Source organism: Lepidochelys olivacea, assembly GCF_965140295.1.
Source record: "Lepidochelys olivacea isolate rLepOli2 genome assembly, chromosome: 3".
Classification (NCBI taxonomy): Eukaryota; Metazoa; Chordata; order Testudines; family Cheloniidae; genus Lepidochelys; species Lepidochelys olivacea.
The window spans coordinates 106923345-106939407 of NC_140413.1; the positions used below are offsets into that span (position 1 = coordinate 106923345).

The 16063-nt window shown below is 41.7% G+C and overlaps 1 protein-coding gene across 8 annotated transcripts in view; it reads right to left on the reverse strand.

The window, feature by feature from the left end:
* Positions 1–16063, reverse strand: part of REPS1 (RALBP1 associated Eps domain containing 1) — a 106860-nt gene that overhangs the window by 83718 nt on the left and 7079 nt on the right. For 7 of the 8 annotated variants that reach the window (XM_084624615.1, XM_084624612.1, XM_084624611.1 and 4 more), the window contains exon 2: positions 429–552. In XM_084624615.1, coding sequence (XP_084480741.1) covers positions 429–552 — 124 coding nt within the window. Of the gene's footprint in view, positions 1–428; positions 553–16063 lie in introns of those variants that run through there. The other variant, XM_084624618.1, reaches the window with a different exon arrangement.

A 16063-nucleotide genomic window follows, 5' to 3' on the forward strand; every position in this document is an offset into this window, starting at 1 on the left:
TAATCCCATTACATTATCTGCTACTTTCACCACTTAACCCTGACAAATAGATCAGTTACACCACCGTGGGAATTGGCGTACACAAAAAGGTTCTCTTTCACTCTGCATACCTTGCAATAACACTTTGTTTTAAATTAATTTAATACTTAGCACAGTTGAACTGTTTTGAGGACTCCATGTCCCTAGATTAATTTTATCCCTTTTACTAGCTAAAATCCAGTTGTATCTATATAAAGACACTTTAAATTTTGGTTTATCCCAAACTTCCCTTCACACTTTTTTCAGTATGTATAAGTGAACAATATACCAGAGTAACTGAGACCATAACACAATAGTCCACTGGATTAATCTATTATAATCTGTGAGCCAACTGCAATAAATTTCACTAACCTGCTCAATAGTGTTTAAGCATTAATTTCTAGATTTACCTGTATTTAAACTTTCCACTCTTAGAGGGAGACCTGACTGGGCCACAGCAACAAGTTTCAAAGCAATATAGAACTGACTTCTTCCAAAATATCCAAGTCTTGTTGCACCACAAAGTTCCATAATCTGTAAGAGAACAAATATTAGTATTTATGAGAGGCAAATCAAAATGCCAGATATTCTATCAGAAACAGCAGCCACCTTTAAGTACAGACATAATACAGAACTCTTAAGGTGGTAAATTTGTCAATGGCAATGCTTTACATTAACTAGTCTTGTCTTAATTTCTTTGCATGGAATTTTTTGACAATAGTGGGTCATGAGTAGGGTCCCTGTTTTCTGGAAATTGCTGCTATTATCACATTTTTCCCCCAAAAATGACTTAATTTCCAAAGTCACCATTCAAAGAGGGAGGGGGATGGCGGTGGCACATGGGCAGAGGTGACATGTGGGTAGGGAATGCAGGGTCACATCCTCCAGATTTCTGCTAGGAGACAGAGGCAGAGGCTGGGGGCTGGCTGCTGATGAGACTCGCTGCCAACTTCTCCCCTCCTCACGCAGGCTTGGGCTTGGCAAAATCACCATGGAGCTTCCTCTGGAAGGGCAGGGCGGCTGGCTGCTGATGAGACTCGCTGCCAACTTCTCCCCTCCTCACACAGGCTTGGGCTTGGCAAAACCACCATGGGGCTTCCTCTGGAAGAGCAGGGCACCTGGCTCCTTCACCACGTTGCAGAGCAAACAGCACTCACATCTGCTCTCAGCAGTGTCCACAGCGCCTCTCCCCAACTCATAGTTGGCTCCTGCCGTCTCCCCCTAGCACACAGCTGGCCTGGAGCTAGCCCTCAGTGCCTAGCATCTGTCCCCCACCTCCCATTCACAGCTGGCTCTAGCCCTCAATGCCCAGCATTTTTGTGCTGTAAAGGATTACATATTGCTCACGTTTGTCTATACATGTATTTTTTTTAGTATTAATATAACTTATATCTGAAATTTTTTGAAATATACATATTTGAAAATCTGAAATTACTGTTTTAGTTGCTGGAAAACACTGACCCTAGTCATGAGACATTGTTTCATAAGAAGAGTTGTGAAAGGTACAGAACTGTTATTAGCCAGTGGAAGACGCAAGCCTGAAACTTAGGTCTTCCTGGTTCCCATTCATTATTTGTATTCGAAATCTGCTTCAGGGGTTCTCATCTCATGCCATGTGGTACCTCCAGTGGGAGACTGAAAGCTGGGACCATGTTCAGGATCCAGGGTATAATCATGAAGCAGTTCAGCCAGCTGCTACAGTTGTTCCATCAGCAGCTGGGGTGTCTCTACTTATGGAGGTATGCTGCTGTAGTAGTAATAGCTGGGGCCCAACCTTAAAATGGTTCAAGGATGTTAGCATCCTACCATTTATGCTAAATGTAAGGCAGAGATGGAAAATTATGATTTTCAAAATCTTGTAATTCAGCCAAACCTAAACAGAATTCCATGGCACAAACTAGAGTCACATCTCTGGCTGCACTCCCCTTGCTGAATTTCAGTTGAGAAGTTAAAAGCTTCTAACAAAGTCAAGTTTTTTATAAAAGAGTGTTAGACAACCTTAATAGATAAGTTTGTTGCCAGATCCCTTTATAAATTGTCAAACATAGCAAGTGCACATTTCTAATTTATCATTTTAGCTACCAATGCACAACATGTCCAGTCAGAACACAAGAAATTTCCATGAACATATACTGGAAAAGAGTGGCTCAACCTATTATGGAAGAAGAATATGCAGGGCTCAAGCTATATTCAGCTGATGCATGACCCCTTGGTTATTTTGGCCTGCTCCAGGGCACGGTTTGAAAATTAGAAAGTTGTAACTCAGTGTTACTTCTCAGCTTCTCTTCCCCCTCCCCAGCTTTTTTTTTCTTCTCCAGATGGTTGAGTGAGAGAGGGGAGCCATCCTTTACTAGGTGCTCTAAGCTTGGGAACTGTCTGAAATTCCTACCCTGCTCTTCCTGGGACTCCCACAGTTAGAACTACTCTTCCCTCACTGAACTGCTGCATTTCAGGGGAGGAAGTACTGAGCAGCTTCAGGAAAGAAGGAACAGCAGCTGCACTTCTAGCTCACAATCAGAGTTGTTCACAGGTTTTAGTGGAAGGTGTGGGAGGCAATGCCCCAATATCTCCCCACACAGCAAAGAGCCTGATTCCAACGCTTAAAAGTCGCAAGGCATGATTCAGGGAACAGATTTTTAATTTTAATCAAATACATTTTCTTCTTAACCATCACTCTCAAGAGACACAGGCTGGATACTTGTGCTTTAAGTAATGGCTAAGTGAGCATTAAGACATTTGTCAATCAATTATTCTCTCAGTGCATTAAAGTGCATCTATATATAAAATGCACAATAGGACAGATGCTTCTTTTGTAAACCTGCATATTTTCAATATTGTAGATCAAATGTATGGAGACAGTTGATGAGTAAGAATACAATTTAGTCACAGATTCCATGACTTTCTGGGAAGTCAGTGACTTCTTCCAGAGTGGCCAGCAGCCAGCCCCAGGAGCACTGGTCCTCAGGCTGAAGCAGCAGCCGGGGTTTGGTCTGGAGCAAGGGTGGTCAGCCCCTGGCAGGAGCAGCTGCTGAGGGACAGCTCCTCGCAGCGATCCAACTGTTAGTTGCCCCCACCCCCGGGTATTTTTAGTAAAGGTCTGGATAGGTTGCAGGCTTCCATAAATTTTTGTTTATTTCCCGTGACTTTTACTAAAAATACCCATGACAGAATCTTAATCTTATTAACAAGTTACTCTAGATAGCTACTTTGTCTTGTAGAATCAAGTTATTTGGAGACATCCTGGACATACTTGGACAAACTTATAGTGGATATAGTGTACTCAGATTTTCCAAAAGCCTTTGACAAGGTCCCTCACCAAAAGGCTCTTAAGCAAAGTAAGCTGTCATGGGATAAGAGGGAAGGTCCTCTCATGGACTGGTAACTGGTTAAAAGATTGGAAACACAGGGTAGGAATAAATTATCAGTTTTCAGAATGGAGAGAGGTAAATAGTGGTGTCCCCCAGGGGTCTGTACTGGGACCAGCCCTATTCAACATATTCATAAATGATCTGGGGTAAACAGTGAGGTGGCAAAATTTGTAGATGATACAAAACTACTCAAGATAGTTAAGTCCAAAGCAGACTGCGAAGAGTTACAAAGGGATCTCATAAAACTGGGTGACTGGGCAACAAAATGGCACATGAAATTTAAGGTTGATAAATGCGAAGTAATGCACACTGGAAAACACAATCCCAGCTACACACAAAACGATGGGTTCTACATTAGCTGTTACCATGCAAGGAAGAGATCTTGCAGTCATTGTGGATAGTTCTCTGAAAACATCCACTCAATGTGCGAGCGGCAGTCAAAAAAGCTAACAATGTTGGGAATCATTAAGAAAGGGATAGATGACAGAAAATATCATATTGCCTCTACATAAATCCATGGTATGCCCACATCTTGAATATTGCCTGCAGATGTGGTCTTCCCATCTCAAAAAAGATATTTTGGGAAAAGGTACAGAAAATGGCAACAACTATGATTAGGGGTATGGAACAGCTTCCGTAGGAGGAGAGATTAATAAGACTGGGACTGTTCAGCTTGGAAAAGAGACGACTAAGGGAGGATATGACTGCAGTTTATAAAATCGTGACTTGTGTGGAAAAAGTAAATAAGGAAGTGTTATTTACTCCTTCTCACAAGAACTAAGGGTCAACAAATGAAATTAATATGCAGCAGGTTTAAAACAAATAAAAGGAAGTATTTCTTCACACAACGCACAGTCAACCTGTGTCAGGTTTCAGAGTAGTAGCCGTGTTAGTCTGTATTTGCAAAAAGAAAAGGAGCACTAGTGGCACCTTAGAGACTAACCAATTTATTTGAGCATAAGCTTTCAAGAGCTACAGCTCACTTCATCAGATGTATTCAGTGGAAGGGGAGAGAAACAAAGGTTCTCTCTGTCTGTTGTTGCTTTTGCCGGGACTAGAGCAGGAATGCAGGTCAGAACTCCTGTAAAAAGTCAGTAAGCAATCTACTTAGATATGCATTAGATTCTGTTTTATTTAAATGGCTGATAAAATAAGTTGTGCTGAATGGAATGTATATTCCTGTTTTTGTGTCTTTTTGTAACTTAAGGTTTTGCCTAGAAGGATTCTCTGTGTTTTGATTCTGATTACCCTGTAAGGTATTTACCATCCTGATTTTACAAAGGTGATTCTTTTACTTTTTCTTCAATTAAAATTCTTTTTAAGAACCTGATTGCTTTTTCATTGTTCTTAAGATCCAAGGGTTCACCTATGCAAATTGGTGAGGATTTTTATCAAGCCTTCCCCAGGAAAAGGGGTGTAGGGTTTGGGAGGATTTTGGGGGGAAAAGACGTTTCCAAGCGGGCTCTTTCCCTGTTATATATTTGTTAGACGCTTGGTGGCAGCAACAATAAAGTCCAGGGGCAAAAGGTAAAATAGTTTGTACCTTGGGGAAGTTTTAACCTAAACTGGTAAAAATAAGCTTAAGGGGGTTTTCATGCAGGTCCCCACATCTGTACCCTAGAGCTCAGAGTGGGGAAGGAACCGTGACAACCTGTGGAGATCTTTATCAGAGGATGTTATGAAGGCCACGACTATAACAGGGTTCAAAAAAGAACTAGATAAATTAATGGAGGATAGGTCTATCAGTGGCTAGTAGCAAAGATGGGCAGGGATCGTGTCCCTTGCCTCTGTTAAGCAGAAGCTGGGAATGGCCAACAGGGGATGGATCACTGGATTATCTGTTCATTCCCTGTGAAGCGCCTGACATTGGCCACTGTCAGAAGATAGAATACTGGGCTAGATGGACCTTTGGTCTGACCCAGTATGGTTGTTCATATGTAAACTTGTACATAATGTGAACTCCCCATTCTTGTGAGCAAGCAGGGAATTAAAATGTATATTTCCTGTTTCTTAAGCGTTCAGCACACAGACCTCTTGTAATTTCAACGCTCTGCTGGTTCACAAGAACAGAACCAACAGAGGGAGATTAAAAAACAAGATATAACAGCATTTTTCAAACTTTCTGAGCTGGGCCGCCCCTCCACCCCACCCTCCCTTCGAGTTACAATGTTTAGTTGTGCCCCCCAATACTTGCCCCTTCCCCCTTGGTTTTCAGGATGGGGGAAGACATGTGTGATAGTCTCTGGGCGCAGAAGTGTTGATACTGATCCACAGGCTTGGTGGCCTGCTGAGGTGAATCAGGGGGTGAAGGAGGTGCACAGCTGGCCCAAGCCACCTGGTGTCATGGCTCCCCTCTCAGAACATTCCTCCCCACCCCCTTAGAGGTTTTCAAACTGCAGGGTGTGCTCCCCTGAGCTGTAAGAACAAAAAATGCATGCTGATTTGTCAACAGTAGTTCACCCAAGTTACGCTTGCAAGAGTATTTAAGTGCTTCAAGTACAATTTTCAAATATAAGTTAGGGTTGCCCCTCCCAACTTTTTCTTCTAACATTACCTTTCTGAATTTAAAAACCTACCACCTTGGGTACTACTCTTCAATTTGGGTCCAAAAATATAACCAAGAAGCTACCTCAAACAGCCCATTCATAAGCTAGATAATGCAAGGGCTGTTGCCCTAAGCATCTGAGCGTGGAAGCTGAAATCACAGCCCATATAGCTGATAAGTCTCAAACAAACTTAATGTTCAAAGTGTAACAGATAGCAACTTTAAAAGCTATTCCCCCTACCATTCCCCCCCACTGGCGAAGCTCCTGCTTCTCAACAGGATCCACTAGATATGTGAGAAGTGTTCTCAAACAGCTCAGCAATGCATAAGCCAAGAAAATTCAGTCTTGGTGGATACTTATCCCAACCTGAAGACAAAGCTTCAATAAACTGGAAAATGGTGCTAAAACAGAGGTGCCAGGACCAAATTAGGACTAATGGTTACAACTTGGCTGCATACCAACTGACCTGTAGAAGACCTCCTGAACCAACAGAACCAGAGAGAAAACTTAAAAGGAACTCCTGATTCCAGACCAAGAAATGGGAGTTGTCAACGTGTCGTTTTGTTTGACTAAGAAATAGAACTGGAGACAATGGGGGAATCTCATGGGACCTAAGCCTCAGTTGGGACCTTACATAACACAATGCCACACTGACGCCTAAGACAGATTTTAGGTGTTGTACAAAAATTCTGTTCAATGAATCTGTCTGGACATATTTTTTCTCTGGCAGATGAGTTTTGGTCTTGCTCAGAGGGAGAAAGTCTTGCAGGCTAAACAAAGCTTTCAGCTCCAGAACTCTCCTGGGGAGCTTTCACCCCTTACAGTCCACAGAACTTGAAAAGGATGAACGAGGTGAACTTCCCACACCACCATCTGGAAATATTACTGTAGAGACGTGAGAAAGGAATTCCTTGATGAACATACATTACCTTGAGACAAGGTGGGTTAGGTAATATCTTTTATTGGACCAACTTCCATTGGTGAGATAAAAGAGCTCTGTGCAAGCTGTCTTCAGGTCTGGGAAATGTACTCAGTGTCACAGCTAAATACAAGGTGGAACAGATTATTCAGCATAAGTAGCTAGCATATATTTCAAGGCAAAGTGGCCTGTTAACACTACTCAAGCTTGGGGAGGGAGGGGGAGCACGCAGCTAAGATGCGGGTTATCTGTTATCTACTCAGATGGATGGCACTTAGATCTCACAAGAATAGGCTCCGAGGAGAAAGTCTGAGATATACACCATAACATACACAAAACTGCCTTCAAAGCAAGTATCCTCCTCCAAAGAAGTAGATCACATCATTGAACAGGCCCCGCAAATAAAACCCCTCTGACCACACTCACCCAAGTTGTCACCTACCACCCCATGCTGGAACCCATACAGGGTATCAAACAACTACAACCCATATTTGATAGGGAACCCACCCTGAAATAAATCTTTCCTGAAACCCCTCTTCTCGCCTTTTAACAAACCCCCAACTTCATCATCAGAATCAAGCTCCCCACGGAACACGACTCATTGACTCAAAACAGCACCAAATCCTGCCAGAACAACAGATGCACAAGCCTGCAGACATATCTCCACTACTACAATGATCAACACTCTCCACAAACACACCGTTCAAGATCTATGGGTCCTGCACATGCCTTTCACAACATGTGATGTGCAGGTGAACGAGCCTCTGATAGTGTGACTGATGTGAAGCTATCCTGAAGGACAACCCATCACTCTCTCAGATCTTGGGAGACAGGCCAGTCCTTGCTTACAGACAGCCCCCCAACCTGAAGCAAATACTCACCAGCAACCACACAACAAAAACACTAACTCAGGAACCTATCCTTGCAAAAAAGCCCACTGCCAACTGTGTCCACATATCTATTCAGGGGACATCATCATAGGGCCTAATCACATCAGCCACACTATCAGAGGCTCGTTCACCTGCACATCTACCAATGTGATATATGCCATCATGTGCCAGCAATGCCCCTCTGCCATGTACATTGGCCAAACCGGACAGTCTCTACGTTAAAGAATAAATGGCACAAATCAGACTTCAAGAATTATAACATTCAAAAACCAGTTGGAGAACACTTCAATCTCTTTGGTCACTTGATTACAGACCTAAAAGTTGCAATTCTTCAACAAAAAAAACTTCAAAAACAAACTCCAACGAGACACTGCTAAATTGGAATTAATTTGCAAACTGGGTACAATTAACTTAGGCTTCAATAGAGACTGGGAGTGGATGGGTCATTACACAAAGTAAAACTATTTCCCCATGAAGAAAAGGAGTACTTGTGGCACCTTAGAGACTTAACATTTATTTGAGCATAAGCTTTCGTGAGCTACAGCTCACTTCATCAGATGCATGCGCAAATAAATTGGTTAGTCTCTAAGGTGCCACAAGTACTCCTTTTCTTTTTGCGAATACAGACTAACACAGCTGCTACTCTGAAACTTTTCACAAAGCAATCACTCTATATCTGACCTATCAGTCCTCATCCTCAAAGGAAACCTGCACAACACTTTCAAAAGATGAGTCTGGGAGCTTAAATTCATAACTTTGCTAGACAATAAGTATATGTAATGGGCCATAAATTCAGTGTGTCTATTCAAACAATCTGTAACCCATTAACAACCCACTAACAGCACTAGATGAGGTGGACTTGAGGGGGTTTCAGGATTTCTGTGCTGTGACAACACTGCTATGACCTTGGCACTGGGTTCAATCAGACAGTTAGGACGGGGGGCCAAGACACTGCTTATGCCAGGCACAGAGTCACTTACAGTAGTTGATCTCTAAAGCTGAACTTACAAATTGCCAGACTTTCAACTGGTCTTGAGGAAACTCCCACCCCAGGTATGTTCAGATGACACCTGTGCCCACTGATATAATTTCTTCTTTGTTCTTTTAAATAAAGAAATCTGTACTGACAATCTATCCAGAACAAAAATAGCTCTGAAATAGCTGGAAAAAGAGAAAGGTTGAGGAAAGTGTCACAGACACTTCAGTCTAAAATTTACCTACATTCCAAAGAAATGTGGCATCCCCTCACTTTAAATGTTTAGAATTATCTACCTCAGAAATAAAGAATTATGAGATTAGAGTTATTTATACTAAAGGGAATTAATTTCACAGCATTTTAAATCTCTTAAGAATGATATTTCTGATCCTCTCATTTTGTGTCTTTGATACACAGTATGCCCCATGTTGGGACACTGGTAGGTTGAGAGACATGCTCCCACCCCGACGATCTTATAGTATAAAGACAGCCAGTATACAGAAAACACTGAGAAACCCAAGAACAGGATATAGATATTTGTGTGATGCCACGTAAGAGTTTTATCAACATATGTTTGGGACTGCAAGACTCATGAGCAGGAAAGCCACAAGACAGATATCCACCTTATCACAAACAAAGGCTGAACATACTTTGGACCGCACTGTCACATCAGAAACGTTCGTTCACAAATGTTTCAAGAAGTATTAACAGGTTTCTCTGGACTATGTTTTAAATCTCTTCTCTAAAGCAATCTTTCCAACTCTTGAGTTATCCTCTACCCAACTGTACATTACCAGGAGGGAACCATAAAAGAGCCTAATCTTTTGTTACATAAAATATCAACAAACTGAAAGATCAGGTATCTCTGGGCCTTCTATGGATAAAAACACACACCGCGCCCTTCACGAAAACCTGAAGTCTCCCATTTTCATTAACAAAGCTCCCATTTCTAGTTCAGCAGGGTAATGAGATGTAACTTAAATATCACTGTTGCAGGACTGAATCCTCTTGCATCCTGGGCCTTGAGACAATAATTCTGGAAGCAAAATTCCACAACTGGAGGTAATGGAATGTTTCTCTGCAGTTTTGTTTTATTTATTTATTTTGTTTGTCAGCTATTTGAAGTTAAGCAGGTTTGAGTGCTAGCAGTAGTCATCGAAGAGACAGCTTAGTGGGCAGAGAGTAGATGAGCAGATAGATTGCATGATTAATTGCAGAATCTCATGACAAGTTTATATCATACTGCAATGTATTACATAAATATATTTACACAACATATTAGGTAACTTTAATATTTGTTTTTTGATAGCCTCTGTGCTAGCCACTGTACACATATGCATTGTAAATCTGGGGCAGGAATTATCTCAATCTAAAAGACAAGGGTTGGGGACAGGAATATAATGTCAGCAAATGAATGCTGTGATCATGACAGCTTTATTAATTACATTTATCTAACTGACTTATAAAACACAACAAGTTACCCTTGCCAGGAAGATGTAAGATCGGAGGAGTGATCCCTGAAAGTCTGGTCAGTAGGGACTGAGAGTTGTTCTGATGATTTTTTTTAAAGCCAAGTTTGATGAGTTTTGTAAGTTCAGATGGCCTTTAGTCTAATTTCAAGAAAACACTTATTCTGTCTGAAAGGTGAGATCATATAGATTACTGACATCTGAATTTCTTCAAAGAAATGTTCTGGTAACTGGACAGACAGACAAAACTACACATAACTTTAACCAGCTGAAATGCAGAAAGCAGCATCAAGGAAAGGAAAGAGCCTTGGATCTCAAAGTCCTCTCTGCACAGCTGTCAAAAGTAACTGGAACCAGATCAGGACCACTGCTCTTTATGTAACCTCATGACTGAAAATTCAATTTGAAGGAGCGTACAGGCAGCCCCGAGAGTCACCACTTTCCAAAGCGTTGGTTCCCCTATCCGCTCTCATGCTGAGTTGGCATGCACTCCCAGGGAGTGGAGATACCAACAGCTTTTTCTTCTTTGAGTATTAAAGATTAAAACTCACTCTACACAAGCCATTAATACCCTAGGATCAAGCCACTCCAGAAGTTGGGTGGAGGGCAACCTTAAAGAGTACTGAGTTGAAGATGCAGGAGAGGGGCTAGCCATATGCAACGGACATTAGTGGGCCCTGACTGACAACAATTTTAGAGGGAGCTGGCAGTGTCCCCTACATGTAAGTTGCTTAATTTCCATTTTAAAAGATTCTTTGTATTCTCTGTGAGAGGCTTTAACACTTCCTTTATTTGCATCAGGCCTTTAGAGTTTGGGAGGGAAAAGACTTCTCTAGCCTTGAGGCTTTGCCCCATGAAATTCCATTCGCTGGGCAGAGTTATAAATGGTTAAAAAATACCATTTCCTTTCTCACTTGCTTCTCTCTGGAAAATGTTGGCAGCCTGTCAAAATAGCTGAGCATGAACATTCTAAAGATCTATGCTCACATTGCTACCAAGGCAGCAGCAACAGACACTGCACTGGAAATCCCTGAGAGCTACTGAAGCAGCTCTGGTCAGAGGGAGGCAGTGGGCAAGGGCACGGGCACGTTTGGCTCCCCAACCACAACTGAACAGTCCATGTTGTCCCACCATCCCATCTCATGTGCACATGCGCTCTAGTGCATATGCATGACAGTCCAATTACATGATCACCTAATAACCCCTCTCCCCCTTAGGCTCTATATTATTCAGCGCACAGACTGGATGTACGAGGTTGCACATTTGGCTTTTCCTAATTTTGGAGTGCTGGGCCTTGCAACCTAAAGAAAAGTCAAAACTAAAAAAGTTTAAATTTGTTTTAAAATATCTGTTCAAAATCCAGGGCTTTCTGTTCATTGCAATAGGAACTGAATTTCTTCCTGAACTTTCTTCTTGTACTACCTATTAGCAGAAAAATGGAAGCCTGATGGCTTAAATTCCAGGAAGTCTATACTCATAAAAAGAAAAGGAGTACTTGTGGCACCTTAGAGAGACTAACAAATTTATCTGAGCATAAGCTTTTGTGAGCTACTGCTCACTTCATCGGATCCACTGCATGCATCTGATGAAGTGAGCTGTAGCTCATGAAAGCTTATGCTCAAATAAATTTGTTAGTCTCTAAGGTGCCACAAGTACTCCTTTTCTTTTTATGGATACAGACTAACACGGCTGCTACTCTGAAATATATCCATAAAGAAGCTTAAACTCCCAGTGTTTGAGTGATTAGCTATTTTCAAACTTAAACATATCCCAATAAATATTTTAATGTATTAATACAAGTATTGACACAAGAATTTTGGGTTTTGTTTTAAAATACAATAGTGTGGTGTTTTTCTTGCTTGACCAATTCATTTTTGGATAACAAGTCCTGACAGCAATTAAGTAATGTTGTAATATTACTATCGCACAGTAATTGCAAAAGGAAGTAATGAAGTAGGTAGAAAAACAGTAGGTGAAAAAATTAGAGATCGCACCCTGGCTGCATTTATAAATATCATGGCTGCTACTGTTTACTCCAAGAATTGTGACCAGTTTGAGCCCCAGAGAGGAAATCAGTTGAAGCCCATAAGCCTGCTACTCCAAGCTGGTGCCCTGCCTTAATTTATTTTCCTCTCAGACACAAAATGAAGATGTAGAATTAAATAATGTCACTGACCTGGCTGTGTATTGCTTTTCTGCCTCTGTTAAGATTTTGAAGGCTTGAAAGTCTTCACACCTGGTCTTTATTGGAACTTTGTTAACAGATTTTTGATAACTAACAGCTTAACTGACCTGTTGATGAACTGCATTTTTACTTATCCCTGCTCCTTGGATACTAGCTTTCAGAGTTAGATATTTTACATTTTAATTTGGGGGGGGGGGGGAGAACAGGACAGGGCTATTAACATTAATTCTTAGACAATTAAGGCATTTTAGAAAACCAGTCTTGCTGGTTTGAAAACTGCCTTACTTCATTAGAATGGAACTTGTCAGACTGAATTGCAAGTGGTTCACTGGCAGGGGAAGCTACTGAGGAGCCAGGCTGGGAGTCTGGCACCTCAGGGTATGTCTATCTCCAATGCAACTAAAAACCCATAGCTGGCCTCTGCCAGCTGACTCAGGCTCATAGGGCTTGGGCTAGGAATCAGTTTAACTGTGGTGCAGACGGTCAGACTTAGGCTGGAGCCTGGACTCTAGGACCCAGCTGGGGGGGAGGGTCTCCCAGCAGCGCTTTAGCATTGCCAGTGTAGACTAGCCATTACACTGCAATTAGACACTGGCTGGTCTGTGTAAGCTGACTTGGGCTTGCAGTGCTTGGGCTAAGGGGCTGTTTAACTGAGGTACAGATGCTCAGACTCAGGCTGTGGTGGGAACCCTCCCACCTTCCAGAGCCTGATAGCCTGGGCTGAAGCCCAAGCTCAAATGTCTACACCACAACTGAGGAGCCTCTTAGCCTGAGCCAGCTGGCATGGGGTTTTAAATGGCAGTAGATATATCCCTAGTGAGCCACAGTGAGACAAGCACTGCTGATTTCACAAGTAATGACATCCCTCTAACCCTCAGGGGCAATGAGCAGAATGAGTGGGAAATCTGTGATCCCCATTAGAGGAAACATGTAAGCTGTTTACAGTGAATGTGTGGCTGTGTAGAGGAGAAGGGGTTCTTTGTGCTATGGCTTAAATCTGAATTTAGGCAGAGGAAGAAGAGTAGAAGACTTCCTGAGGTCCAATAGGAACCCTACATGCAGGAGTAATTCACATGAGAAGTACTTTTATGGCCTTCCATAACACCTATGTTTTAGGTATCAGATAGTTTCATTGTTTTCCTTGTTTATGCAAGTTTTATCCAGAGAAAGATTTCAAAAGCTAATAAAATGGGATTGTAAAACAGATTGGCAAAGGGTTCAGGAGTGTATAGTAACAAACTAAGATTATTTAGGACTTCAGACTGAAAAGATACCTTTAAACTGATAACTGTTTATGTTGAGGTTATTGTTAGGTACGCTAAATATCGGATACAGAAAGGAATTCTCTTTCCGGCTTAGAGAGAAAAAAAAGGGTGCTTTCACACTGAGAAAGCAGAGAAACTGCCCATGAGCATGGAAGGGATTAAGCAGTTAGCCCCGCCCCATTATACCTGCAGCTAGTTACTGCCCTACCTGATAGGAAGGATGACTGCCACCCAAGGCAACCACTAGGGAACACATTCCGTCTCCCAGGCTTCAGCCAAGGGAGACTGCAGAGGAGACCTAGGAGCCTTCAGCAAATGACATAACTGGGTGGCTGCAGTCCAGAGACATTGTGGGGTTTGGCTGCACCAAACTTACTGCTGTCCTGCCTGGAGGAGCCTGGGACTGCAGCAGGGTACCACCCAACATCCACAGGAGGGAGCTCTGGGCAGCAATCCACCCCAGCAAATTGAACTATAAGTGCCAGGTCCCAAACTGAAGGAACACTAGTTGGTAGTAGCCCAGGGCAGTGGATTTAGACTCCCTGCTCGGAGAATCTCCTGTTCAGAGGAGAACTCACACAGGGCCCTAGGCTGGGACCTGGTGGAATGAGAGATCCCGGGTTCTCCTACCACCACTGTCTGAAAGACTGAGGCATCTTGACCTTGAAGTCAAGTGCACCAACCACTAAACTACCTGGCCATCCATGTACCCTATTACACACACACAAAGAAATCACAAGATTAGAATGAATACATAATCAACCACTTCGTATACTTAGTCCAAGTTTTGACAGCTTTGATTAACACCAAAATGTGAACATTTGATACATTTCTAAAATTCTGGTCCAGATGCTAGTATTTAGGGTGGGTATTAAATTATCCCTGTCCCTCTCTTCATGTCTTTTTTTAAGCTATTTTCAAATAGGGTTGAGGATTGATAGTGAACATTAGTTCAGTTTTGTGTTGGCATAAGTCTTTACGAGGGGAAGCTCATCATGTGAGTTATTATAAAGCATGATAATTTTGGATCAGGTTTAAGGGTTGGCAAATGTTACACTAGTAGGCTGCCCAGACAAGATCAAGTCTAGTATAAGCCTTGTCTACACTAGGAAAATTTTAGCCAAAATTTCCTACCATTGCTAAAAACAGTGGGAATGTTTACGTAGACCAGACACTGCTGATATCTTAGATCAACATGTTTTCTGACCTTGTCCAGAGTAAATCTAATTGACTGTGCTTCAACCACCACTGAACAGTCCACAATAGGATTTTTCCAATGCTAACACGAGTAGTAATTGAGCATGTTTGCCACAGTTCCAGATATAAAAGTCAGAACTCAGCTCTCAGGTTACAAACCATAAGAGCCAACTTGGTACTAGTAGAAAAGAGACTGTGTAAATGCCTTATTGTTGCAGAGAAAAGAAACAAGCCTATCAATCAGCTCAGGGGAGATCAGTTAAAGGAAACAAAAGAAAAATATTCCATTGCAACAATGCATTTTAGACAAATTCATAACTTTGCATATATCTTTTGCAAATTGGGAGTTGCTAACTGCATACACAGTGACTACACATTTTTTGTACTTACAAATAAGCTTGTGATGCATTTATCTCTTGCCACTTCCTATTAAGGAAAGTGGTAAAGCACAAAGTGCACATAAGCACATGCCTCATGTAGGCCTATGAAACAAGTACAAGGTATCCAAGGTTAAAGATTTGTGGGTTTGGGTTGCCTAACTTCAGATTAAATAACTGAAGGTTAATTGAAAAACAAAAATAAAAACTGAACTACAAATCTGGATACTGAATGAATGCCCTCATGTACTACACTGTTGTGAATCTTTAGAAGAAAAAGTTTAAACAATTTCATCTAAAGGTGGCTTGTAAAGAAAAATAATGGGTTTCTCTTTTTTTAAACTAGGAGGTGCATAAAGGAACCCTAAAAGTTTAAGATTCCTCTAATTAAAAATTCAAGTCTTATTTATAGAAATAGTAGGGGTGTGACAGTACATACACTAGGGAAACCTGTTGAATTCAGAGGGCACATTCTCTCTCTTTATTCAGACTATTTAGAACAGAATTAACTACATTAAAAAGACACCCAAGATCCTGACAAACAGCTGCAAAAGCTTGGGCTTTTGGGGGCAAGGGGCGCCGCAGTGGTGGCAGGGAGAAGGCAGAAAGGATTCTACAGTCCTACCTCAGAGAAAGCTCTGAAAGGAGACTTCTAACATAACAATGAAAAAACAGGTAAAGAGCCCAGATACTATAATGATGGAAGCTATTAGCCTGAACCTGCTCTTACTGAAGAGAATGTGAAAGCTCCCACTGACTTCAGTGGAAGTAAGATCAGGGCCTAGTAGATGCGCATTCCCAATATTAAAAAAAATGTTCAGACCTGTTTTCTTGTAAAATCAATCACTAAAAT